The sequence below is a fragment of the Anas acuta genome, chromosome 5, assembly GCF_963932015.1.
Source record: "Anas acuta chromosome 5, bAnaAcu1.1, whole genome shotgun sequence".
Classification (NCBI taxonomy): domain Eukaryota; kingdom Metazoa; phylum Chordata; class Aves; order Anseriformes; family Anatidae; genus Anas; species Anas acuta.
This window is the reverse complement of record NC_088983.1, coordinates 10,470,343-10,495,917: the sequence shown is the minus strand read 5'-3', so window position 1 is coordinate 10,495,917 and position 25,575 is coordinate 10,470,343. Positions and strand designations below refer to the sequence as shown.

The following is a 25,575-nucleotide window of genomic DNA, read 5'->3' as shown; positions in this document are numbered from 1 at the left end:
GGAGCTGCCAGTCCGAGGGGGCGAGTAGCGGTGGCAGAGCCGCGGGGGGGGGCGGTCAGAAGATGTCGGGCAGCGAGGCGGCGGATGCCAAGAAGCTGGTGCGCTCCGCCAGCGGGCTGCGCATGGTGCCCGAGCTGCGCGCCGCACGCAGCCCCTTCGGCCTCGACGAGCCGCCCTGGGTGCCCGACAAGGAGGTAGCGAGGCTGGGCGGGGGGCTGCGGGCCCCAACGGTCCCCCAACGGTCCCCCAACGGTCCCCCAACGGTCGCCCGCGGGCTCGCCTCAGCGCTGAGGCGGGACCGGCCGTGGGGCTGGCGGCTCCCGGCGCTGCTCGTCCCGTCCCGTCCCGGGTCAGGCTGGGGGTTAGGGACAGGTTCTGCACCCAGAGGGTGGTCGGGCATTGGGACAGGCTGCCCGGGGCGGGGGGCACAGCACTGAGCCTGACAGAGCTCAAGCAGCGTTTGGACACCGCTCTCAGACACAGGGGTTGGATTTTGGGTGGTGCTGTGTGGAGCCAGGAGTTGGACTCGGTGATCCTTGTGGGTCCCTTCCACCTCGGGATATTCTGTGGACAAATAAAGCTAACTTTGAAGAATGTTGCTTTAAAAACTAACACGGAACATAGCAAAAGGCTGTGTTAGAGCACCCTTTCTGGCACGTAGTCTGAGTGTTCTGTTCTGCGTGTTAAATAAATCTAAAGCAAAATCTTTTCAGTCAGCTTTGCTTCTAAACACTTTTAAAATAAACTGTGTAATCCTGACAGTCTCATACATGTCACGTAATGTGCATTATTTGTTGCCAGTCCGTGCAGCTAGATGCTCACGGAGCTCGGAATCAGTTGTTTACTTATTTCCCCTCTGTGGTGTGGCTACGTGCCAATGCATTTAAACAGGAATGGAGTTTTTTTTTGAGGAGCCAATATGAACTTAAGCAGGCAGCCTTTAAACAGACCCGTTCTTTGCCAGATAGGGATCTGGTTGGACTGTGTTATACATGAGTGCTGCACTGTAGGTCAGGAGAAAGGAAGAAAACTTTGCCCTTACCGGGTATCTCTGGAGGCAAAAAGTTTTGTGTAAAAGTTATTACACCAGCAGAGTCACTCAGCTACAGCAGCTTCTGCCGCTCACTCTGCCTTCACTATCTGCAGCAACTGAGGCTAGCCTTTACTGGCAGAAGATGCTGTAGCTAGTAAGCCAGTTGCAAGTTTCATCCGAAATAATGATCTTGTTTTGGAAAGTCACTTTTTCAACCTATTTTAAACGAGCAAGCAGATAAAATATCTTGCTGGAGTTCTTGCAAGTTAGTCTCTTCCAACCTTAGAGAACAAAATCCTCCCTGTCGTCAGTAGCAACTGCCTGTCTGCCTTAAGCATAGCTACAGTGTGGTTTTTGGTGACCGGAGCAGTGTCAGATGCAGGTGCCCAGGTGTGCATCGATCGGTGAGCGTGCAGCCAAGTGGGATCTGGAGTTACTTGATAAGGGGTGGTTTCTCAGGGCGTTGTGTGCAGTCTGCTTTTGCCAGGTAGGTGACTTTCGATGCGCTGTGTACCTTGACCTCAGCTATCTGGAAACTTGAGTGCTGACACATCGCCAGCAGTGGATGCAATTTGTCTAACAGTTATCTCCAACTGAAAGCCGGTTCCTCCCAGATGGACAGTGTAGCTTTATAGTTGGGCAGTTCTCAATTATAGCCGACTAATTCAATTTAAATAAAAAATGGTGCTTCCAGGTCTACTACATCGTACCATCTTAATTCAACTGCAAGTTGTGGGAGGATTTGTAGAATTTATTTAAGCTAGTTAGATGTATTTAAGAACTGATGTATCTAAAATGAATAGACATAATGTGGTGCATGGTGTGAATTTGAATTTTCTATCACAGTGGTACCGCAGGCATTCATTCTGCTTAAGACTTGACTTTCTTTGTGGTGTGTTGGACAGAACGATGATTTGTGACTGAATGTTGCCTTTGCATCAAATTCAGATGTACTTGCTATTGAGAGGAGGTGTATTGTAGTCAAACATTTTAAATGCTTGTGTTCGCTCATATTCTTAATCGTGCATCTATTGTTGTGAAGAAAGAAAAAGTTGCTTCACTGTATTTCAGTGAATTCAGACATCCATTTGACTAGCTTTTACCATGTACAAATTTTTCAAAGTATGCAGTGTACAGGGAAGGAAGTATAACAAGGAAGTTATAAACTCATCTTTTTCTTAATAAAATCAAATTTAAGAGGCAGCCTTAGCTAGTTAATGGATTCAGCAAGAACATCTGCTCTTGACAGTGATTTAGTTCAGTAAAATAAAGAACATATTTTCTTCCCCCAAGAGAAAGGGCGAGTATTACCCAATGTTGACCTGGCTTTTCAAATAACACTGACTTCTGCTGTGTACCAGTAAATTCAGTACTTTTCTGCAGGAAATGTCTTCTGATTTGTTTTTTAAAAGTCAAATGATCGTCCTAGGAGTTATGGCAGTTGGGAATTTTGTTAAACTTAGCATGTCATTTTGGAATACATTTAAGTTTTCTAACTTTGTATTGCAAGACTGTGCAGCCTGTAAATATCAGGATGTTCTTGTTGAGTCTTTAAGTATGAAGTGTGTAAGACTGAAGCAGGACTATAGAAAATGTTTTTGGTAGTCTTTCAGTGAAATTGAAATGAATAAGGAGTTGAGGTTGATAATAGTGTATAGATCTGTGAACATGATTAAACTTGAGACAGAGCTTAAGGTGTTGGTTAGTGCACGTGTCAAGGGTCTGAACCAAAGCTTCTTGCTAATCCCCAGAAGAGCTCAACAAATGATATACTGGTGGGGGAAGTCGTGGAGTAGGAGTCCTGTAAAATTTGGGTGTTAAAATGCAGAGGTGGACAGAGCTTGTGGCATCAGGCTGTGTCCCAGATCTCGGGTGGCTGAGGAGTGATGCCTGCCTCAGAGAGCAGCCGATGGGAGAACGATACGATGGAACCCAGCTTGGTGTGGCTCAGGCGCTCAGTGGTTGCGTGACAGCGCTGCTCTTGCACCGCCAGCGAGCTCACAGCCCCGGCAAGGAACCGGTTGCGCACAGTCCCGCTGTTATCAGAAGGCATCTGCCGCTGCCACCAGCTGTGCTTGTCAGGCACGTTGAGCTCTGATTCAATGAGCTCGCAGACTTCCATGTTGGCAAATGTTGGCTGTGTTAATGTGCTTAGCCAGGTGTTAGCTTGCATCACATCTATCGTTTCGTTACTGTATATGCAAATACAGCGCATGAAGTGTAACTGGAGCCTGCTGCCGACCTGCACTGTTCTTACCTCTGGGGCTGAGGAATTACGCTAATTCGTTACCGTGCTTCAGCAAACGCATCAGAAGTTCCTCTCTACTTGTGCTGAACTTGCTCTCAGTACTTCTAAATTAATGCTGATAGCCAACGACTGCTGGTGCTTCCGTTTTCTTCTTGCTGAAGTAATGACAGCAGCAATCCGCCAGAATCAGCAGTATGCTGGCTGTGTGTTAAATCAATGTATTTGTTATATGGGTTTTATTTAATATCTTATTTTGTATCTGAGTGCTTCTGCTTTCAAAACAAAAATCAGAGTTGCAGTAGTCTTAAAAAGCCTGTGTGTTGAGGACATGAGAAGTATCTCAGGTGTTGCACTATCTTCTCACCAATGCACTACCAAACTGAAGCAGCTCAGTGCTCGCGTGCTGGTGTCAGCGTGTGGCCAAACGCGAAGGGTTCACCTCCGGGGAAATGCTGCTGCTGTGCCTGGGAAGAGCTCCCTGGTGAAGTTGTTATGCAAACGGGTTCTCTTGGGTTTGGTTACTCAAAGCAGAAGTGCCTTGAAGGAACAGTATGTTGAGTCTGCTTGTGTCAGAACATTTTGGTAGGAAAACAGCCTTCTGTGATTTCTGCCACTGCGTGCCATTTCACTTTGTGACTTATCTCTGACTGCGCTCTATGTTAGGCAACGTTATCATGATGGGTCTGGGATTCAGAAATAATTTTCTGTAGTTTGTAGGAAATAAGATGGGTAATTCTGTTACTTGCTGATATTACTTTACTAATTCTGTTACTTGCTGCAAATATTGCAGAGTAGCTATTGCAGAGTTACTTGCTGAAAGTAACAGAATTTAGTACTTGCAGTACTAAAAGTACTTGATTTTACATTTTGCCCAATATTGTGTATGAAACCTATTTAAGATGGTGTTTAGAAAAGCTTTAGAAAAGGTTGTGGCTTCTGCTTTCTGATTTCGAACCAAAATTACAAATTTTCATTACAAAAATGAATTATACTCCTGGTAAATTCGAAGTATTTTGAAATCCATGCCCTGCCCAGCTTCTGGGCAAACAATTAAGCTCCATACATGAAAAAAACTAAAACACTAAATGAGGATCAGTGCACAGCAAAACATGGTGTAAGCTGTAGAGTGTTACTTGTTACAGAGAAAACCTTGGGAATGCTGATGTTCTCTTGTGCTCAAGGTTATTAATCAGCGAATGTCAGAATAAGCTTTTATATGGCCATTGTGAAAAGAGGAGGTTGGGTGCCTTGGTTCAGTGCATTACTTGAGACAGTGCGGGAACACTGCTGGTTCTCCTTTGTCTGGGATTTAGAAAGAGCTTCCTGTAGCAAATATTGCAGAGTAGCTATTTGTGTTCCATTGCAGCGACGGCTGTTACTCTCTAATTTGCTAAACTTCTGTTTAGATGTGAGAATGCTTTGTATAAACTGTTGTAAATTACAAACAAGCTTTTACTTAAGAAGTTTCTAAAGATTTTTTTTTTCTTAACGTAGCTGCTGTAGTGTTTTCTTGGTTACTGTTGTAGAAGTTGTGACAGTGATTGGCAATGTGGTGAAACAGAAATCCCTGAAACAGACTCCAAAACTTTTGTAACCTGAATGAATTCTTAGAAGATAGAGGGTTATGTATTGAAATGTATTAATTAAAGGCAAACAGTGATAACTGTTTTTAGCAAATGATACCAGCTCAGCCTAGGGCATGTTTTTAAGATGACATTCTGCTGAACTCTGTGAAAGCTTGGTTTGAAGAGTTCAGGTTTCCAGAGTTACAAAACTCACGGGAAGAATCATCCAACTATGTTCCGATTCAGATGTGAGATGTAATTTTGCATTAACATTTGCAAATAAATCTGGTAGTAATTATCTGTGAGCCTCAGAGAGTGTTCCCTCCCCCCCCCCCCTTTTTTTTTTTTTTTTTTTTTTTGATACAGTGGATAAAAATAAGTGAAGTTGTGAAAATTCAGCAATCTGACTTCTGAGTATCAGCCCTATGGAAGGTGACTTTCTGCACAGAAAATGTTAATTGTAACAATCACTGAACACTTCTGGTATTTAAGCAAGTCAGAGCTGCTGACCTGTACTTGTACACTCAGCTGAGAGAGAGAAGCCTCTTCAGTTTTTTTTCTGGCTTTTCTTTTGGGAAGAGCGTGGGTGTAACCTTGTGTTAGGAAAGAGATGCTTCAGGAAGTAGTGACATTTTGTAGCTGGAATAAAAAATAAGTCCTAGTGGCTTGGAAGAAAACCAAAAATCTCCTAGAGTGTTTTAAAAATATGCAAGTATCGAGAGCAATAAAATATGTAAACAGTGTTTTAGAGTGTCAACCAAGCATCACAACAGGATGACAACTTGCATGAAAACATAGTTAACTCCAGAATATATGACTGTCTGGACAGCCAAACGTAATTAAGCATGACAAGAACTTCAGAAATGTAGTTTTGACTGCTGACAGGATGTAGTATTCCTTAGGGTGAATGAGTTTGGCGGCTTTTTTTTGTCTTGTGAGTGGGGATGACGTTATTTTGCTACATCTGTATTAAAATAAATGAAAACCATGGTGAAAAAGATTAAAGGATGTAAACTTCTCGGAGGCAGTTCTTTTTGGGGAATAACAATAAAGCCCAGTCTTTGCATGTGGTAGTAGTATGATTACAAATCTAGAAATGTTGTTGGTTAATGTTATTTTGTACTGTTTTGTAGTGCCCCAGATGTATGCAGTGTGATACAAAATTCGACTTCATAACTAGAAAGGTAAGAAATCAACAAAATACAATGTTTTAACTGTTGCAAAATGCTAATATGGAGCTCTGGTTTAAAATGTGGATGATTTCAGTAGAACATCATGCAAAGTCTGCTGTACATTCAAATAGTTTTTCTTTCTGTTCTGCCTTTTCTGAGTAGAGGACTTTTTTTTTTCTTTTTTATATTCTGTTTCTTTGACCTTCCTGTTGCTCAGCATGTTTGGGCTTTTCCCAAATGCTGTGTACCCACAGGATTTACATTCACAGGAATAGTTAGAGGAGGCCACACTGGAGAAGGCTGCTAACATCAGTACTGACACAGAAACCAGATGAACTAACGTGGCTGTGTCCTGGGAGATAAGCTTAGTTGTGGAAATGTAAGCAAATGTTTTCAGGAGTAATGAACTGCAATCTGACATTAAAGGGCTGTATGGCTCAAATATGGAGAGCCAAAAGTCAGATTGTCCGTCTGTTCTAGAAGTGAAACGCAACTGATCTCACAATGGGAAAGGGGAATTTCTGATTAAAGTAGAAACTGCCTTGATTGCTGTGAACCATAATTAGGTTCCCTGCATGAAGAAAAAACTTTTATGTAATGATCCTATTTCAAGCAGACCACTGCGGAATTGTTGCTGGTTTACAGAATATTGCTGTCAGAAAACCTGCTGGAACGGGGTTTGGCAGTCTCCCAAAAGAAGCCAACAATGATTTTAGGAGATAATAATGTTTCTTTGTATTACTGCACTGATGGGCGTTTAGCATTTGCTTGTGGAAGTGCAGAAAGATGTGGAAGTGTGACTTGCGTGCATTGACCTAGTTCATGATTTGTAATGTATTGTTTGGAGGGAAAAGGAAGGAGAAACTTTAAAACAGACCTACTGACATGCTGTACCGGAGAGATGTAAGTTTTCAGAAAGGCTGAAGAACATCAGGGTAACTACATTATAAGAACTAAGAGAATATAGACTTCTTTATTTACCTTTTAGTTGGATGAGTTAAGAGCATGGATTGGTTGAGAAGCAGTAATTCATCAGGCTGCTGTATTTTACTTGTGTTACCTTTGGGAAGTAAATGGAGGTAGCCATGGGTAGTAGGTGCTTCAGAGAACTTTGCGTAATACTTGGTAGAAATGTCTAACAGTGATCAGAACTGCAGTTTATCGGTGCCTTGTATCAAGCTGTTGAAACTTGCTTTGAGCCACAAATCAGTTCTGGCTTGCCTGAGAGTACTTGTTCTGGCCTGAGATACTGTCATCCCATGGAAACTTGCATCAGGAGGAACTACTGGGACTGTCACACCCCAGTAGTGATTGGAGCTTGAGCCACTTGGTGAAGGTTTGGGAGCTGCTCTGATTGTATTATAACTTTGCTGGATTTGTACTATGCCACCTGATATTTCTGGTAGAGATGGGGCTTTAGGTTTTAGGAATGAAAGTTCTTAGCATTTTCCCTGGGAAAAAAACTTGAGAACAAGTTTTGAGGGAGAACAGCATCTGCAGTTGAAGGTCCCAGAGATCTCTTCTTGGAAGTAGGAAGGGTTCTAGAAACCACTCTTCTCTTGCATTTCTACTGACAGGCGAGGAATTTGGGAGGGTCCTCTCAGTGTCTTCTCTGGTCTGATTTAAAAGTCTCTTGGCAGAGTGCCAACAAAGGCCTGTAGTGCTTTTCATACTATACGCAGTCTTCAGGGTTCAGTCTTCAGAGAGTTCTTTCTACCACTACAGCAGCTCGATGTCATTTACCACTTGACTACTGTCCTGTCCCTTCAACATGTACGTTTTACACCTGAGAAACTGTGCTGTTTCTTGGGGAGAGGGATGTTTAATGTGGGACCTTCTATCAAATTATTCTCTAATAATTTCTTTTGTAAATAAACAAAATCTCCTCTCATGCTTAGCATCACTGCCGAAGATGTGGAAAGTGCTTCTGTGACAAATGCTGCAGTAAAAAAGTGCCTCTGCCTCGCATGTGTTTTGTGGACCCCGTGCGCCAGTGTGCTGAATGTGCCCTCATCTCTCAGAAAGAAACAGAGTTTTACGACAAGCAGCTTAAAGTGCTCATGAATGGTAAGTACCAAGTGCACATATATGCTGTTTCAATCTCACTTAGATTTGTTCAGATGCTGTGTTAAACAAAACTGATAACTGGCATGACTAATTCTTGTCAAATGAGCTGCTACATTGCAGTTTTGTCTCCTTAAAATACATATTTGTTGTTGCATGTTTGCCATTTAATTTTATATTATCAGCTTATTTAGCAAGAAGTGTATGATTTGGGTCAGGTATTTACAGAATTCTTGAAAGACAAAGGAGTTTTTAATGCCTTTGAGGACAGATGTGTGTGGTTGGCACTTTATTAATGTAGTCCACCTTTTCTCTGTTTCTGTTAGTTACGCTAAATAAGGATGAAAATGCTTAACAGACATTTTTAAAACAATTAACAGGATGCTGTGCTTTGATCTTGTGCATGGCCTATGGCTGTGGTTGATGGCAGGTCGTAAGCACGGTGAGTTTTGCACAGCATTAAAGCTACGTGCAATACAGCAATTCATGTTCCAATTATATTAAGAAAGCTGAATCTTCAGTTTTCAAAATATTCTCTAATTGTTTGGGGCCTTCTGATGGGCTCTTCACTCAGCGTGATGCAGGTGTGTATAGTTGGTAAGCTAAACCACGCCTCTGATTTGTTCCTAGGAAGATTCTAGGTCCAGACAGAGCTACATTTGTCCCTGGTAGTATACAAATCATTCTTTACCATGCACAGAAGACAACTTTAAAAAAATATTTTAATGTGAAGATATAAGAAAATAAATACTAAAAAAGTCCTGCTTGCATTCATGTTATGCAGTTAACGTCTATAGTTATTCCTGCCTTGCTGTGGAGGTTCAGATCTCAGAGAAATGGCGATTTTGATCTCCATGGTAGTTGTGTTGCTGGTCCCTCTCTGTCTCATGTCGGCAGCAGCCCGGGGCCCCATACCGAGGGTCAGTGAGACACGGTGCTATTATGAAATAGATTGTGAGGTGAAGCTATGGGGCTGCACGATTTAGATTGTGGAGATAGCTCACAGGCCAATTGACAGTGCCGTATGTTTGGTTTTGTTTTTTTTAACTTCCCAGACCAACAGTGTTGGGATTAGGTAATACAGGGAGTGTAACAATACATGGAGGAAATAAAGAGGTGGGCATGTAGTCTGCTTTATGAATCACTTGGCTCATGTAGTTAAGGTGACTTTCCTGATGCCAGAGGAGCTGTTTGGAGCAGGCAGAGAAATACAACATGAAGGCTGCAATTCACTGACCTCAAAGTAAGACTGAGCTAGTCTTCAGTAGTGAGAGAGGTGTCTTACTATCTATTAAGCATGCAGCTAAAGGTCACATCCTGCTATTTGATTCTTCTGTGTAATTTTAAGAAGGTAGGATCGTCTGGTTTTGCCATCTCCAAATCTGTACTTATTTTTGAAAGATTTTTTGAAAGATTTATCTTAGAAATATGATTTACATGATTTATCTACAGTGTAGGTGGAATTGCATAGTAATTGTGAATGGTCATATGGTGCAGAACTAACTAAAAACCTTTCTATACTTGAATGTCCTGTCAGTGTTTATCAGTTTATGTCAGTTTAATGTTCCAGTTAGTCTCCTAATTGAGCCGAATCAGTGCAGTAAGTATCCTTTTTGATTCTTGAATGTTTCTTCCCAAACTCTGCATTGAATACTGAAACATTTCTTTTCAGGTGCTTCGTTCTTTGTAACTCTGGGAACATCTGATAAATCTGAGCTCATGGTTTGTCGACTTTCCAACAATCAGAGGTGAGGAGGACTGATAGAAATTGCACTTGTGAACACGGCTATATTGCTATCATAACACAAACAAAATACAAGCATAGCTTCCAGTGAGGATACTGGAAGAATAATCTGACTGAAAGGATGGATATAATGTTATTGGGCTAAGGGTGTGTGAATTTAATAGCAGTGTGGAAAAGGGGCCCTCGGAGGTGTGAAGCACTCCTCTTGCTTTGTTCAGTGAAGACTGTTTCCAGAAGCAGCAAGAAGCAGAAATGCTGGAATGCCTTGGAATGACAGAGCTCCGCTCCTTGATAATGTCTCGGTGGCACTGCAGTACAGTGTTTCTGACAGCTAACAAAAGGCTTACAGGAAGAAGGACTGGGGAAAAAAAATCCATAGCTACTGAAAAAAAAAAAACTTGTTTCAGAATGATGAGTCCAGTGCTGCACAGTATTGTTTAATGTTACAGTCAGAGCATTGCTTTGGTCATCCCTAGTTTGGCTGGCTGGAGCATTTCAAACTCCACGTTCTCTTCTTGCCCTGTAACTCTGGAGGAATGCATTTAATATTTTGAATAGGTCTCCTGGCAAACTGCTCTACAATTCTCTATTTTTCTTTTGTTTTTAAGTGAAGCACTTCAATGAAAAGTAACTTCACCTGCTTGACTCTGCTCCCTCCCCACTCTGAGAAGTATACAGGCTACCAGTCAAAGAGAGACTCTGTCTAACTTAATTCCTTTCATTTGGACTTGATATTGTAAACAAGAAACTTTAATAAAATAACAAAAAACATTTTATTTTTCGTATAGATACCTGGTTTTGGATGGAAACAGCCACTATGAAATTGAAATTGTACAGATTTCAACTGTTCAGATACTTACAGAGGGATTTACTCCTGGAGGTAATTTTTTTCATTAAATACAAATTGACTATTAAGAAAAAGATGAAGTGGTAATTATTGTTCAAGCTAGATAGTGCATTTCTGGTAGCTCAGGTGTAACTGCATTATTGTATTACAGTGGTTCTCGGAGTAGAGTGTAGTGCATGGAAGCTGTCCATGTGGCTGATGGGATTTTAGGTGAAACTTAAAAATTCAGACATTACTTCAGGACTTTAATAATGGGGGAACTCCTTGATAAAGGTGATCGTCACCTGGTCTGATCTATTCTCCTTGCTAAACATCTATGGATTGAAAAGCTCACTGGAGGGAGCTATCAGTCTTAGCTTCTGTTTCAGAATCCAGCCAAGATTTCTCTTCTATTTGTGCAAACAACTTAGAGGAGAGTAAGAGAAGCTACTCAAAAAAAAAAATAATATATATATATATATATATATATATATATATATATATGCTTTCTTAATTTCATTCAAGATAAAGGGGTGGCTAAGTGAAACTGCTAATATCTTGGAATACTTTGGTAGCTACTTAACTGCCTCATATCTGGACAGATTTCTTAGTATTTCAGGATGAACTAAAATATGATTGCATTAAAACGAGAGCAAACAAGGTCAGGAATTTTAATAATTGCTTAGTAAGCAACATCTCTGTCACTGCTGGAATTTTTAATTGGACAGTCCGTGCAGTGGCAGTACAGCATGTTAACTTTAATGAACTTGGTATTCAAATCAATCAGATGTGTTGCAGAGTTGCTTAATGCTCCTGTAATTTCTTGTTCATTACTATTCTGATCGCTTTATCTTTTTGCCTGCCTGCCTTCCTTCTTGATGGTAGAAAAAGATATTCACACTTACACCAGCCTTCTGGAGAGCCAGCATATTACTGAAGGTATCGCCAGTACCTTGTGTGAGCATGACTCACTTCAGCATGCTGTTACGACCCCTCTCCCATCTGTCTTCCCTTGCAGTGCTAGTTTTTTGCTTGATCTATAGCTGTTCAACTTAAGACAAGTTATGTTCATGTATTTATCCCTTCCCATCTATTTAATAAACTGAGAATGAATGTTTTGTAACTGCTTGGAGGAGAACTAAAACACTTGATTCCTCCTTTAGACTACATACACATGTCTGTGCTAGAAGAGGGAAGACTTCTAACCATCACCTACTTTAGCAGAGGTGTGCTGAATTCTGTACACCAGGAATGAGCAATACATTGTGTGTGTACTGCCTAGTACCTGGTACAAGCTGTTAGGCTGACTGGGTAGATGCAGGAGAGCGAGTGATGAAGTTGGATTGCAGTCTCTCCTACCAGAGGAGGAAATAGCTGTGTCTGCAAACGCTGTCTGCAGGCTTTTGATCACATTGCTTAGACCAGGATTGTCTTTGTTTGGCTTCTTGGATATTACTGTCATGGCCTCCAGGACACCTTCTTCTTGTGCAAACAGTCTTCGTAAAAAGAACTTTGCAAAATGTCCTTCTGTGTGTGGTGGTGCTGTTCCTGTGACTTAGTTCGTGGCTACTACTTCAGTAAATAAGCAAGCCAGTAACTGAATGTGAAGGATCAATGTGCTGTTTTTCACAAAGCTTTTGTTTCATTTCTGTATTCTTGCTTTGGTTTATCTTAATCTCTGTGCAGCTAGAGTAGGAGAGATGTAAACAACTTCTTACCATGCTGCTGTCAGAGCAATGTCTTTTGTAGTGGATTTCCTTCAGGAAATAAACAAAGTTTTTGCCAGCTCCTATTGTGGAAGCATCTTTCTCAACCTTTGCCAAATTTGGTGGGGCTTATCACTGATGTGCCAGACTTGGGATCAAGCAAGGATCCCTGTTTGATACCAGTCTAACTGGACAGGAGTAGTTCAGTTTAGAAACTGCTGGCTGTATTGTGAAGCCGTGGTATCTATTTAAGAGAAGGCAGATGGTAACACTGAAATACAAGAGTTTTGTCTCTCTAATTAGTGGCTTCTACAAGCTCTGCCTCAGTGACAGAATGACAGAACTAGACAATACTGAGTCTGCACATTGCGCTGCCTGGCATTAACACCCTTTTGTCACCGTCTCCTGATGCTGCACTTGGTGCACTTGCAGTTTTTAGTGCTTTGAATCAAGTGGTGAGATGTCTTCAACTGTGACTATTAGCTAAAAAGTTGTGTTTATTTAGTTTGTGAAGTTTTGTTCAGGATTTTTTTTTTTTTTTCAGGAGGTAATACTCGTGCCATAGGTATGATTCTACAGTATAAAGTACCAGGATCAGAGGAGCTAACACAGATGAAGTTTACAGCCAGTGAAGACTACACCTCTAACAAGAAGTTGTCAGCAAGCTGGCTGGCAGCTATGCATAAGGTAAGGGAGGGAGGCGTAAAGTCTTTTCAAGGAGCTTTGTAGCAGAAGTGAAACTTCAAGCAGTCAATACGGTATTGTTTTGTGTTTATATTAGGCAACAAAACTTCTTTATGAGTCTCGGGACCAGTAAGAACAGCAGACTGTTGGCAGCTGGAGGGAAGACACCAGCCTTGAAGGACCTGCCTCTCACTTTGCTAACCTGGCGGCTAGGTAACACTTGTTCTTCTTGACCTTTTGTCATTCCAGTGTGGTTCATTCTGTAAGATCTGGCAACTGCAATGTTTTATTTTGAACCATGAGTATTCACTATAGTGTGCAATATGTATACAATTAATGCTTTAAACAGTCTCACCTTTTAAGACTTTGTATATTTTGTTAAACCTTTATTGGCACTTAATATGAAATATGAAAGTGACCTGCACTACAGCTAATGTACAGCACAACTTTTATAGTAACAATTATATATACTGTTTGCCACAAAAAGCAAACAAAGGTATATGTCTCTTCTGCAGAGAATAGCTTTTGGGTCTAGATCTCAGGTTTTTCCCTCTATCCAAATGTTTAAAAATCAATGTACAATAAAATCTGCCTTAGATATGATTTTATAGAAGTCAATTGATTTTTTTAACACATCTCACCAAATACCACCAAATTGGAATTACATGATTTTGAAACTTCCCTTCTGTAATAACTAAGCTTCCAGAATGATTTTTAGTTTTGTATTTTCTTTTTGGTAACTAGCTTTTGTTAATCTAACTGTAATGGTATCTGGAATTGTATACATTTTAATGTACAAAAATGAATAAATTAATTCACTTATTTAAAAAATGTGTTGATGCTTTCACAGTGTAGTTTCTTTAATGATAGTATGGTCTCTGTCTGAACTCTGAAAGCTTTGACTTGTTATAGGCAGCACCCTAATCTTGATTTTAAGCTTTGATAATTTGCTAAAACTACTGGCACAAATCCTCTGCCTACACATGCTATATACCAGGCGTCTTTCTGCTTTCCATCTCCCTCAACAAGCACGCAAGGCTCAGTTATCAGCCTGTGTGCAAAGGATGTGTCAGGCTGTGTGCAGAGCATTTCTAGCCAAGTATTTATTTGCCACAGTTGGAATACTGCAGTTTATAGTGTAAGGTGCTTTAAAAATCATCTGGTAAGTCAGTTCCTGTGCAAGTGGTACAACAATGAGGAAATTGCATCAACAGAACATGAGAAGCTATACAGGTAAGTTTGTTTTTTTTATGTAGACTATGACCAATGGCATGTCTACAGTTGCTATTAACAAACAGGAGAATGCAGCCATGCCTTAGCAGTACTTTATTGTGCACATTTACATGTTCTCTGAATTAGTGTATCATAGGCTCTTGAAATCATCACATTCATGTAGCAAATTCTTCAACAATAATACCCTTTCACTTTTCACCACAATATATACAGTTAACGCTAATCTGTGGTAAAAGCAAGTTACAGCACTGCAGAAATGGATATATAAATTATACACAGAACTTGTACATGAAGAATTAATTAAATTGCATACTGTTTAATGGGAGAAAATTACAAGAAATATGGCTACAACTTATAATGGGAAATTCAAAATATACTTTTGGTATATAAAATCATGTACAATTAAAATTCCAGTGAAGTGCTTTTTTTTTTTTTTTTTGCTTGAAACTACAATGTAGTGGAATAGATTATTGCATAACTTGCCTTGGCAACAGATGTAGGCTGCCAAGAACCACAGAAACTGTCCTTAAAAATTACATATTGCCTTTCTTAAATCCCTCTCTATACCTCATGTCTTTCTTCTCCTCGACTTAGCATCTACACACCTCACTTTCTACTTCTATTCAGTCCTTCATATTTTCTTTTAGACTGACCTGGGCAGACTTCAAATTATACAATATAACTCTTACCTGACTCTTACCTTTCTCAACTATTGCACTTTCATCCATGCAGACATACAAATCCCTTAAGCTGCTGCAAGTTCACTATAATTGTTCTGTCCTGAATGGACAAACTGCAGTGGTTAGTAGGGGAACCTTTACATTAGTAGAGGTAACACTGGTGCTGTAGGCTGAATAATAAGAAAATATAACACCAAGTGACCTATTCCTTAGGGGCTTTGAGAAGCGTACAAATGCTGTTTGTTTGGTTAGTTTTCTAGCTTGAGTCTAAATGCAAATAATACTAGATGCTAGACTATGTAAAGCTTTTGTTGGGGTTTTCTAGACTAGGATTTAAGTATGTAAGCACGTTAACACTTAAAATCCTAGCCTTCATAAAGCTTTGGTGACTACGTACTTATGCATGTAATAGGTGAAGATTTTGTGTCCTAGAACCCAAAAAGCTGATCAGCAATGAGAGAACTCAACATTCACTGGTATTGAACAAAATATCCAAAATCCTGACGTGGGACAGTTACTGTGGGGTTGGAGCAAACTGGACAGCGTATCTGCACTTCGCAAATGACACCTCTGAACACTTAACACAAGAAAGCTCCTACCACGGAACTTTAACTTAATACACTGCTTTAGACAACAGTTGGTAGAACACTGTAGGTAGTGGAGATACCGCTCTCCTCATCAGTGGTGGGTCACATAAAACAATCTTCATTTACAAACTGCAGATCTGGAAAATCTTGGATGCTGTCCATTTAACAAGAGAAAGCACCATTAAAACTAAATATCATAGTTTTATTTCTCCATGTGAAATGATCAAAAACAATGGCTCCAGTGTATGTTTTAAGTTTCCAGTTACCATCAAGGTATTGCACTGTTGTATGACTGAAATCAAGCAAGGGTTCGCTGTCTAGGTTTTATTCGTGGATATAACTGTAAAAACAAAATGAAAATATTAGGCTTTGCATGGTTGATACCAGTTTGAATATAAATAAATTTAATTACAACCAAAGGGTACTTAAAAGAACTGAGTGATATGAAGCGTTTTATGGGTGTGAGATGCGTTTCTGCTTGTTAAGCTACAGCATGTTCTTAAGTTACTTCTGAAAAGTTAAACCAGCAACAGCGGGAAGCCAAGGGCTGACTTACTCCTTCAAAGAGCACCGAAACTATGCTACAGGACACATCTACGTAAGTACAAGAGTTCCCCGTTTAGCCCTAGAGAGAGCTTACTTCAAGCTCTATAAGGCTTTCTTACACATTTTGTCCTCTGTATTGCTCCACTTAGAGGCCTTACATTCCTGGTCTTTTGTGATGGCAGTGTTACATTTGACTGAGCACAGCATAAAAAAAAAGTCACCTTCAAAGTTTCTTCCCATTTTAAAGTTGTATAAATATATTGCTTACCTTGTGCCAGGTATTAAAAACCTTTCTAAACTTTTGGGCTAAAGCCTACAGCTGCCTAATAAAGCCACTGTACTTTGCACAGGGGCCTTATCTTTTAACCAAGGGAAGTAAATCTTACTATACTTAGTATATATTAGGCTGTAATAACTTATTTAATAAGTGTAGGACTAATCTCTTAATTGTAGCCTCTCCTTTCTGTTTTCAGTAATAGAGGCCAAACAGAATAAGGATACTCTGCTTTGCACTGCTTAATAGTGGAGCGTTCAGATGGTGCACAGAGGGAGTCTGACCACAGATCCATCTTGTGGTCCTATTTTCAAAAAAAAAAAAAAAAAAAAAAAAGAGCGAGAGAGGAGAAAGTATCTTAGAACTTACCCCAAGAAGATTTTTAGGCACATAGCCTTCTTTATCATTGAGGCGGGCCCACCACCACTCCGTTTCATTGTCATCCTTGCGTCGCAGAATAGTAATGGCATCGCCCTCATGGAATGACAACTCATCATTATTCTGGGCTTCGTAATCCCACAGAGCGTACACCACTCCTTTATTCATCACTCCCAACTTTTCTTGCACTCCTGTTAACAACAAATTAGACAATACACTAAATGGTAAAATAACCTGTTTTTCCCTCTGAGATGTTTAGGGTGGACATTGAGGCCCAAATATTAGTCTCATTAATAGCATTCCATGAACAATTTTCAGCACTTCCTGAAACAACTTCAGAAATTTATCTATGTGATAAAATCAAATCTGGCAGAATAGTTGAAAACAATTTAGAGCATGAGGGTTTTTTTGCTGTTGGTGGTGGTGGTTGTTTTCTTCATATATATAAAATATATATATATATGTACAATGGAAACCATGGTGTGTTTTTTTTTTTTTTTCAAATAAGGAAAATAGTTTTGCAGATGTCTGGTGCATGTTTCTCATGGGCCTACGTTCTGTAACAGATCTTATATATAGTAATACTTGAAGCTTTTGTAAATCTGCACAATGTCAGGTATACAGAGCCTTAACAAAGCTTTTAGCCTTTCTCTGTAAATTAAATTTCTCTGCTCCATGGAGGTACTTTCTTGCAAAATATGTTTTAAAGTAATCTGCTAAAAAATTGTGCATCTGGAAGTTAATGTCTTTATTGAGATACTTGACAACTCACTGTTACTGTGAGAACCTCCCACTGCAAACATTTCCTTGGAATTAAATGAAATTAATATTTAAAAATTAGCATTAGAAGGAACCTGTGAGCAAAGAAGGCAAGGATTGTAAGCGACATAACCAAAAGACTTTTTAAAAAATATTTGAAAAAACATGCTGGGCAATATTCTCAAGTCCGGGGCCTAAGCATATGTTTCAGAATGACAGGGAATGGAGGAATTTTACAAAGGCTAAAAAAAAAGTTTGTAAAGTCTGATCACAGCTTACCATACAAGAACTGGGAACACTGAATGTAACCTTCTTCCATCTCTTCACACTTATCTGCAGCAGTTTCGATATCACTTATAGTTGAAGCAAAAATAGCTGCCCCTGATTCAACCAGTAGTTTACACAGATGAACACTATTGCAAGAAGCAGCACAATGCAAAGGTGTCCTGAAATAAAGCAAACATGTAGGCATCAAAAAAATAAAGTTCCAGGAATCCTATTTTGTCTTGCAATACAGCTTTTAGTCCATCTGTTTTTAAAGCCAGTTGCTCTTTATGATTATAGTGTATATATGCATTGTTCTAAACCTGCTGAACAACCTGGAGTGGATTCCAATGCTTACCTGACTCCAGTTAAGCCAAACATTCTAAAATAGATGTTAACAAAAATAGCAATTTTCATAGCTTGCAGGACTGCTGGACATAAAAGGATCTTTTTCAATATGAGGGAATTTGAATTATAAAATAAGGTGGGGGAACAAGTGCTTGGCATAGCATGGTTTCCTATCTCCAAACTGTTTACAAGTGCTACATCTACTTGGAAGGCTAGACCTATTCTTCAGAAACACAATCTGTGGATGGGTTACATAAAATTGAAGCATAAACTTTTGTCGCTCATTATTTAAATTACTTCAGCATGTAAACACGAAATGCACCTAAAAGGTAAAAACATAATACAGTATAATTTATGATTCAAGGGTGATCGCATGTGGGTTAAATATCCTGGAGCTCTACATTTGAGTTTGTCACCATCTGGAGATTAGGAAGTGCTCATTTACTGGGAGAAACGGGGAAGGAAATTGTTCTGCAAACAGGTCTCCACTCCATTTTGGATTTGCAACAAAATAGTGTTTTTCTAGATGCTAAGTTAAAAATCTTATTACTTACCACCCATCGCTATCTGCTGCATTTACGTTTACCCCAAAATCAAGGAGAAACTTCACAATGTGGTGATGGCCAGCACACACTGCGTTATGCAAAGGTGTAATTCCTTCATCATTGGGCTTGCTGGGATCATCAACCTATTGAAAATATAAAACAGTTCAGCACTTTTGTTTTTGTTTTTTTTTTTTATAATATTTGAAAGAGGTTGCATTTGCTTAGAAGCTCACCTCATATATGATTCTTTGTACAAGATCAAATTCTCCCTCCAAGGAAGCATCTAGGAGAAGAGCCAATGGATTGAACTTCACTCGCAAACCATGCCCTGTTCTTTCTGAGTTAGGTTTCTTCAGGTTGGTACGTTTGGTCTGGGTGGAAATGCAGGTTTAAAGGCATTACTTCAGGTTGCAGAGGTGTTAAAAAAACATTCATTACTTTTTATGTAGATGAGGAATTCCATTTGCCTTGGATGGCTGTAAGAACTATGCAAATACTTCTATTACAGTCTATTAATAAAATACTCGGTACCTTGCTGTAACTTACTCAGTTTAAAATGAGAAAGCATGCTGATATAATCTAGAGGCTCCTATTTAAAGGTAACAAGTACAAGGGACAAAAGTATTCATTAAGCCAACGGCTTTTGAGCACCACAGTCTTAGTTGTGTCTAATATGAGCTGAATATGTCTCTGGCGGATAGTCTGAGACTGTGTCACTACTTTAGCTTAGACTAGAAAGCGTGAAAATTAAACATGAGAATTGGTTTCTACTCGGGAATTTCTGCCTTGAATTAGTTAAATTGTCAGCTGTAGGTCAGTACCAAAAAGACTTGCTGTGAAAAAAAGTCCATAAGGCTATTTTATGTAACATTCTAGGTGGTGTAATCAGAAGAAACATCCTCAAGATCCAAAGCACATTTAAATGTGTTTGAGAATATTCTGCATCATTCGTGTCTTTGCCACTTTCCAGAAAAATAAAATCTACTATTAATTAGAGCTTTCCAGAATGTGTTTAGTCTGTATCATCACAAGGTCTGTTCTCATTTACGCCCCTGTTTAGCATGGCTATTTCGGTTTGGAAAATAAGCCTCCCAAGATATGAGTAATATCTGTTGCTAACATACTCCATTCTTCCAGAAGTATCCTGGTTCACTTGTCCTGGAAAATGCACACAAAAAGCCCTGTGCACACTGCAGTCAAATTGTAAGAGGATGGCAAGGTTTCTGCTAAAGAATCTATGATAACTAGGTGAGTCAAGAAGTAGAGATATGTTTTGAAATCAGTGTTAAATGAGTCATGTTAACAACTAAGAATAAAATTCGTTTTGCTCCCCACCTTCAATTCTCCATATGCTGTAGATTTTGGTATTGACAAAGGCAACTAGTATGTAAAAGACTTTGGTGCTGGATGCGGACTTGGAAAGCAATTCAAATTGAGACAAATCCCTTAGAAAAACATTTCTGCTAAAACAAGTCAGCTGTGTTTCTGTTAGTTTTGTCAGCCCTAGTCTCACCTCTCTCTACTGAGAGGGGGGTAAAGGAATGCATTTCTCCCAGAATAGCTTTTCAGCTTGTATGCAAATTAAAAATCTCCACTGCAATTCATAGGTTCATATAAACAGTTATCTTTGTAGTCCTGGGGAAATGAAAAGTTATTTTTCATGATATCTCAGATACCACAGAGCTTCTACAACAACAGTATATCCCAGAAGTTCTACAACCTAAATAACAAACACAACCTCCTGTTGCCTGTGTCTTTTTTCCTTATTAAACAGCTCCACTACTAAAGAAGCTATTCCATTAGATCATTCATTGGAGTCACTTTTTTTTTATATTATTATTTTAGTATCAAAACCCGTAATGCAAGCATACCATTTAACCTTAAGCATAACTGGAAGAGGGTAAGCTTAACACGCAGCTAATTCCATAGTTCAAAATTTGTCTTTTAGTTACTTACTGGAGGAACTGGAGGAGGAAGAGCAGGTTGCAAAGGAACTTCATCTTCTACTGGAGAACTGACCTCAGGTGTGGGACTGGATGACTCTTCAGTAGAAGGAACTATAGCGAGATTGTTGTTGTTGTCTTCAGTTGTCTCAGGTGTTTGATTTGTGGTTTCAGTGCTGATCAGTTCCTCAGTAGCAGGAGAAGGTAATTCATTATCATTGGCATCTGATGAAGGAGGGGGTGGCTCATCAGGAACAGGAACTATAGGTTGCACGGAGATGGGTTCCTCAATGTTGCCATTGGTACTGGTGTTACCGTTATCAACATCTGCTAAGATGCCTATGAAGTCCTGGGGATTGCTTGGCTGATAGAAAGGAGCACTTTCTATTCCTCCAGCAAGAGTATTAAAGCGCTGATACAACAATTTTTGTATATTTGGTCCACTTGGGCCTTCTGGTTCCGTGATAGAACTACGCTTCTTTAGTGGCCGAGGAGCATTGGCCAATTTTCTCCTCAGAGCTTCCAGGTCAGCATCGCTTTGATATCGCAGGGGTGAGTGCACGATAGGTGTGAGCTTTGTAGGACTGAGAGGACGAGGAATGTTTTCCACATTGCTGTTTTCACTGGGTGGTGGAGCGTTTTCCAGCTCTTGATCTTTTTCAGAGACCTCAGTCTGAGGCTGAGATTGTGGCTGTGAAGGGGTCTGGGCAGGCAAAGAACCATGAAGGAATGGCAGTGGCGAGGGCGAAGTTGAACCAGATTGTAAGACAGGCTTTCCATAAACTGAAGGAAAAAACAATGGAAAACAGTGAAGAACTATTCTCAAATTATGTAATAAAATATTTGCAAATAAACCAGATGTCTTCGTTGCTACTTGTTTGACACTAGTACAGAAAATAATTATGTTGGAATCCATCAAAACAAAAATAAGTACTCACCTGTTGGTGATGGCAACCACCAACTCTCTATACATGATTTTTTTCAACTTATTTATAAAGCATAGATGGAGCATCCAGATTGTATTGTTCTATTCCTATCTTGTTTTAATTAAAAGGCAACTGAACGTATTCTCATTTATCACCCCCAAAATAAACGGGATCATTCTGCTGCCATACTACAGACAAAAAAAGCAAACAAACAAAACTTTTCTCATGGATTTAGAGAGGCTTCTCAAACAAGATGTCATTTATATTGATACGTAAACTAAGCCTAATAAATAGATTTTAATAGTCTATTTCAAAGGACAAAAAAAATAACGTATATTCTACCTGCTTTTACTGACTTATTTAAGGTATTATATACAGCTTGCTGATAATTCTTTGGTGGTGTTGCTTGTTGAAGATACATTGAGTAGATGGAACTGGAGTTCACTGTCTGTGGCCCTTTTCTGGGAGACTGAGGTCTTGATCCTTTATCAGCTAGAAAAGGTCTGATGGCCACAGTTAAAGGCAGTTCTGGCCTGCCATCTCCTCCTGGGAACAAGGGGGGGCCAGAAGGCTGATACGTGGGGCTGGGAGGTACAGAAATCCGCTGCTGAATCTGCTGTGAAGAGCTGGGTTGATGCACGTTGCTTGGCGGCGGGAGCGGAACAGGTCTTTGCCGATTTGTTATACTCGTTCCGGGTCTGGGCAGGCTTCCATCCTTCCTTCTTTCTAGAGAATTTGTAGAACCTGTTCCTAAGGGAACCGGGCTTGGATAGGTCCCATAGTTTTGAGGTAACTGCTTGCTTACACCAGGAATTGTTGGTGGCACTTTCCCCAGGTCAAGGCCCTGTGTAAGAACAAAAAAAAGTATAAAACTTCATTAAATAAAATACTTGTGAGCAAGAATATTCTGCATTCAACAGAACAGACAGATCTTCTGTGACAGTAAAGGAGTTAGTATAATTAATGTCTTCCTTAACCACTACATGATTCTACCTGAATTTACCACTAAGACCTACTGTTTAGAAGCATCTTCAGTTATAATACATTAAGATGAATCCAGAACTACTTGAGTACTTTCAAAGCCTTAATGACCAGATCTAGGTTCTGGACCTTAGCATCTATTTGGTAATTGATAATGTATAATGTGATAGCAGTGACAGTTTACCAAAACAATTTAAAGACAAGGCCATTATTCTTTAAAGATTATAGTGTTAAAGAATTCATGAAGTACAAGAACAACAGCGCAGACACCACCAGTGGACTCACTGGAGGATGGATTTATTTTTTTTTCATTTTTTTTAAAAGTTTTTTTTCCAAGAGAAAGAGCATGTTGAGAAGTGGTAATTCACACCAAGGAAAAACAGTAACAAAGATGTGAATTGGAAAAATAGGAAGGTGGGGAAGAGGATTAGGACAAACAAATGGGGAGAAAAGGGGAAACCGGATATGTGAAAGAACAGAACGTTCTATCAACAAACTGCTTAGGCTGAAAAAAAAATCCATCAACTGTAATCTGCTAAGAATACAAAGGAAAAGGGGGGAAGGGATACAAAGGTAATTTCACTTGTGACATTTTAAATACTTATAAGCAGAGAAATAAAAAAAGTGTAGATATCTGAAGCAAGTTTGGCTGTGGCAGCCAATGGTTCATAATTTCAGCAAAACAGATCTAAAAATGCACCACAGAGTAAACCCACCAGCTTATCAGTACTTCCTAATACTGAAGTTGGCAAAGGTTGGCTGGATATAGTTCCTTGTTTTAAAGCAGTGTCCATGCTCGATTCTTTCCAGTCTGTGTTGGAGATCTGAGGGGGTTTTACCACAGGGGCTGAGCTCTGCTTAAGTAATGGCCAATTTCCATCATTAGCTTGAAAACAGATGAAAACACTATTTAAAATAATCCATACCACCATTGTAAACAAGCAATAACAACACGCGAAATGGAACAGGTTAGATTACAACAGGATTAAGTTGATTCCAGAAATCAGATGAAGTGCTATGTTTGATTCAAAAATCAATACCCAAAGCCCAATCACTGTATATATAACATGCTGTTTGTTAGTCTTTGACATTTGAATTGTATCACAAATTCCTATAGAAAAAAGATTGTTAAAATTTTGCTTTGAGTGTTGCACATTTTACTATTAAAAGGCAAAGTTAAGTTCAGAGAAGAAGTCTTTACAGAAACACTTAAGCGTATTTCCTTTGGTACTCTCCAGGAACACTGTCAAATTATGACACACGTTAAATCTACGTCTCTGTGTGGACTTACTCCAAATTTAACCTATTGTTAGTGGGCTCATTGACTCATAACAGGAAGTAAAACTCATTTTAAGAATGTGGTAGAACAAAAGCCTGCATTCCTTTACTGGATGTGGCTCTTAACTTACCTTTTGTTTTTTCCTCTACATACTCACCTGATCAGCATTGCCTCAGAGATTTAATTTTAAAGAAACATATAAAGTCAGCTGACAACAAGGAGTCACAGTGCCAAAATACAAGTCATGGACTTTTATCTTCATTGCATGAAAAAAAATCATGCACAGCTGCATGTAAACTGCGGCAACAAATCCTTAACGAATCCTAGATGCTTTGATACGTTACTTTATTAACTGCAACAGACTATTTGCTTTCTGTTCCCCAAGTGAGAGAGTTTAAGTCACCTTATAATTAGATCTGGCTTACAGTAACTATACAGATCCTTGGCTAGATTCTAAGGCTTAAATCTGCTTTTAACAGATCAAACTTTAGATGTCTCTAGGGTGACCAGAGATCATTTCTCCTTCCCTATCGCCTGCAGTTAACTTAGTAGGGCATTTAGTAAAGATGACATGTAACATTTTACTAGGCCATGGCAACTAAATGGGGGGAGGAGATTAACTGAGATTTCTCGACCCCATAGTAAACCCACAGCAACAGCCCATAGTAAAAAAAAAATAAAATCAAATAACAACCAGGCATTTAATGGCAATGTTTCCTGTTTTGTTTCACTCTTAAGCCCCTACAAAATAGAGTCAGCAAGACTATTGCTAGGATTTTATGCCATCCTCTGTCTAGTATAGATGACAGCCTAAGAACAAGGTACATAAAAATATTTTAATTACATTGAATTTAACTTCCCCACTACTTTCTACACAAGCCTCCTCCTTTTTAAATCCAGACCCTCTCTCCTCTTCACTTCTGTCTCATTCTACTTCTGTAACAGAGTGTAACTGCTCCCATCTTCTCGTCCTTCATATGACAGTCTGGCAGACTGGCAACTGTCACGCACTTTGTATGAGCACACCTTTCATGTACTGCCACAACCCAAGGTGGATCTCATGCACTTAACTAAGCTGCTGTTGCGATCCCCAGCTGCAGGGTATGGCACCAGGTGCTCACAGGAGGCAACCACGCAGCATCTCCCTTCTGTCTTGGGTTTGACTCTCAGCCACCCCACAGCCACTTCAACCAGCTGGATTCATTTTCTCTTCCAAATGTACCCTCTTGTCTACCTGCCTGTAAGACTACCCAACACCCAGTGCATTTCAACTCCCCCCAACCAGATTTGTATTTACATAAATAAGACAGTGACATAGACACACAAGTTCCTGTGTATTTTCTCTGATTTTACCTAAAGATTATTGTAGGTCTGGATCCATGATACTTGCTGCAGCAACTGAGGTGTAAGCCAAGTATAGCATTTTTGTCCTGCTGAAGTCAGCAAGATTCTTGCTATTGACTTGGACAAGGTGAGCTTTTATCCCACCTCTGGGGCCAGTGCAAAACAGAAACTCTCAAACTTTCACACAAAATAACTCAAGCTAAATGTGTATATATACATCTATCTACTCCGAGATAGACTAGAACATCCTTTGGTGCTTACCACAAATTTTCTAATAATAATTCTCAATTTTTTTTCAGTGAAGAAAATTCATCCCTAGAATGCTATTGCAATACTCTAAGGATGAATTTGCCACAAATCCATTTACTTCAAATGCGAAAAGCAATTTCTAAACAATTTTATATCTCAACAGCATCTACTACATACCAGCCCACAACACAAGTTCT

General features: G+C 39.6%; 2 protein-coding genes across 8 annotated transcripts in view; one reads left to right on the top strand and one right to left on the bottom strand.

Moving 5' to 3' along the window:
• Window positions 1–8: 8 nt before the first annotated feature.
• On the top strand, window positions 9–13,875 carry ZFYVE21 (zinc finger FYVE-type containing 21). Of its 2 annotated transcripts, XM_068682649.1 has the most exons (8): window positions 9–194; window positions 5,980–6,030; window positions 7,917–8,085; window positions 9,755–9,830; window positions 10,615–10,706; window positions 11,538–11,591; window positions 12,903–13,045; window positions 13,140–13,875. In XM_068682649.1, the coding sequence occupies exons 1-8, from the start codon at window positions 63–65 to the stop codon at window positions 13,173–13,175; spliced, it is 753 nt and encodes a 250-aa protein (XP_068538750.1). In that variant the 5' UTR covers window positions 9–62; the 3' UTR covers window positions 13,176–13,875. The 2 variants fall into 2 exon arrangements, with proteins under 2 accessions (XP_068538750.1, XP_068538751.1); XM_068682650.1 differs by lacking the exon at window positions 11,538–11,591 and having other exon boundaries at window positions 12–194.
• A 478-nt stretch (window positions 13,876–14,353) lies between these two features.
• Window positions 14,354–25,575, bottom strand: part of PPP1R13B (protein phosphatase 1 regulatory subunit 13B) — a 70,414-nt gene continuing 59,192 nt past the window's right edge. For all 6 annotated transcript variants that reach the window (XM_068682625.1, XM_068682623.1, XM_068682624.1 and 3 more), the window contains 8 exons: window positions 23,223–23,392; window positions 21,868–22,369; window positions 20,613–21,382; window positions 18,890–19,027; window positions 18,666–18,799; window positions 17,779–17,945; window positions 16,732–16,931; window positions 14,354–15,882 (listed from right to left, as the gene is read on the bottom strand). In XM_068682625.1, coding sequence (XP_068538726.1) covers window positions 15,841–15,882; window positions 16,732–16,931; window positions 17,779–17,945; window positions 18,666–18,799; window positions 18,890–19,027; window positions 20,613–21,382; window positions 21,868–22,369; window positions 23,223–23,392 — 2,123 coding nt within the window. In that variant the 3' untranslated portion in view covers window positions 14,354–15,840. The remainder of the gene's footprint in view (window positions 15,883–16,731; window positions 16,932–17,778; window positions 17,946–18,665; window positions 18,800–18,889; window positions 19,028–20,612; window positions 21,383–21,867; window positions 22,370–23,222; window positions 23,393–25,575) is intronic.

What these genes read in the sequence shown, in the direction of transcription:
- ZFYVE21 (XM_068682649.1), top strand. Translation starts at nt 63, where the DNA reads ATGTCGGGCAGCGAGGCGGCGGATGCCAAGAAGCTGGTGCGCTCCGCC. An exon ending in CGACTTTCCAACAATCAGAG is followed by an intron (nt 9,831 to 10,614) that starts GTGAGGAGGACT and finishes TTTTTCGTATAG; the next exon opens with ATACCTGGTTTTGGATGGAA. An exon ending in GAGCCAGCATATTACTGAAG is followed by an intron (nt 11,592 to 12,902) that starts GTATCGCCAGTA and finishes TTTTTTTTTCAG; the next exon opens with GAGGTAATACTCGTGCCATA.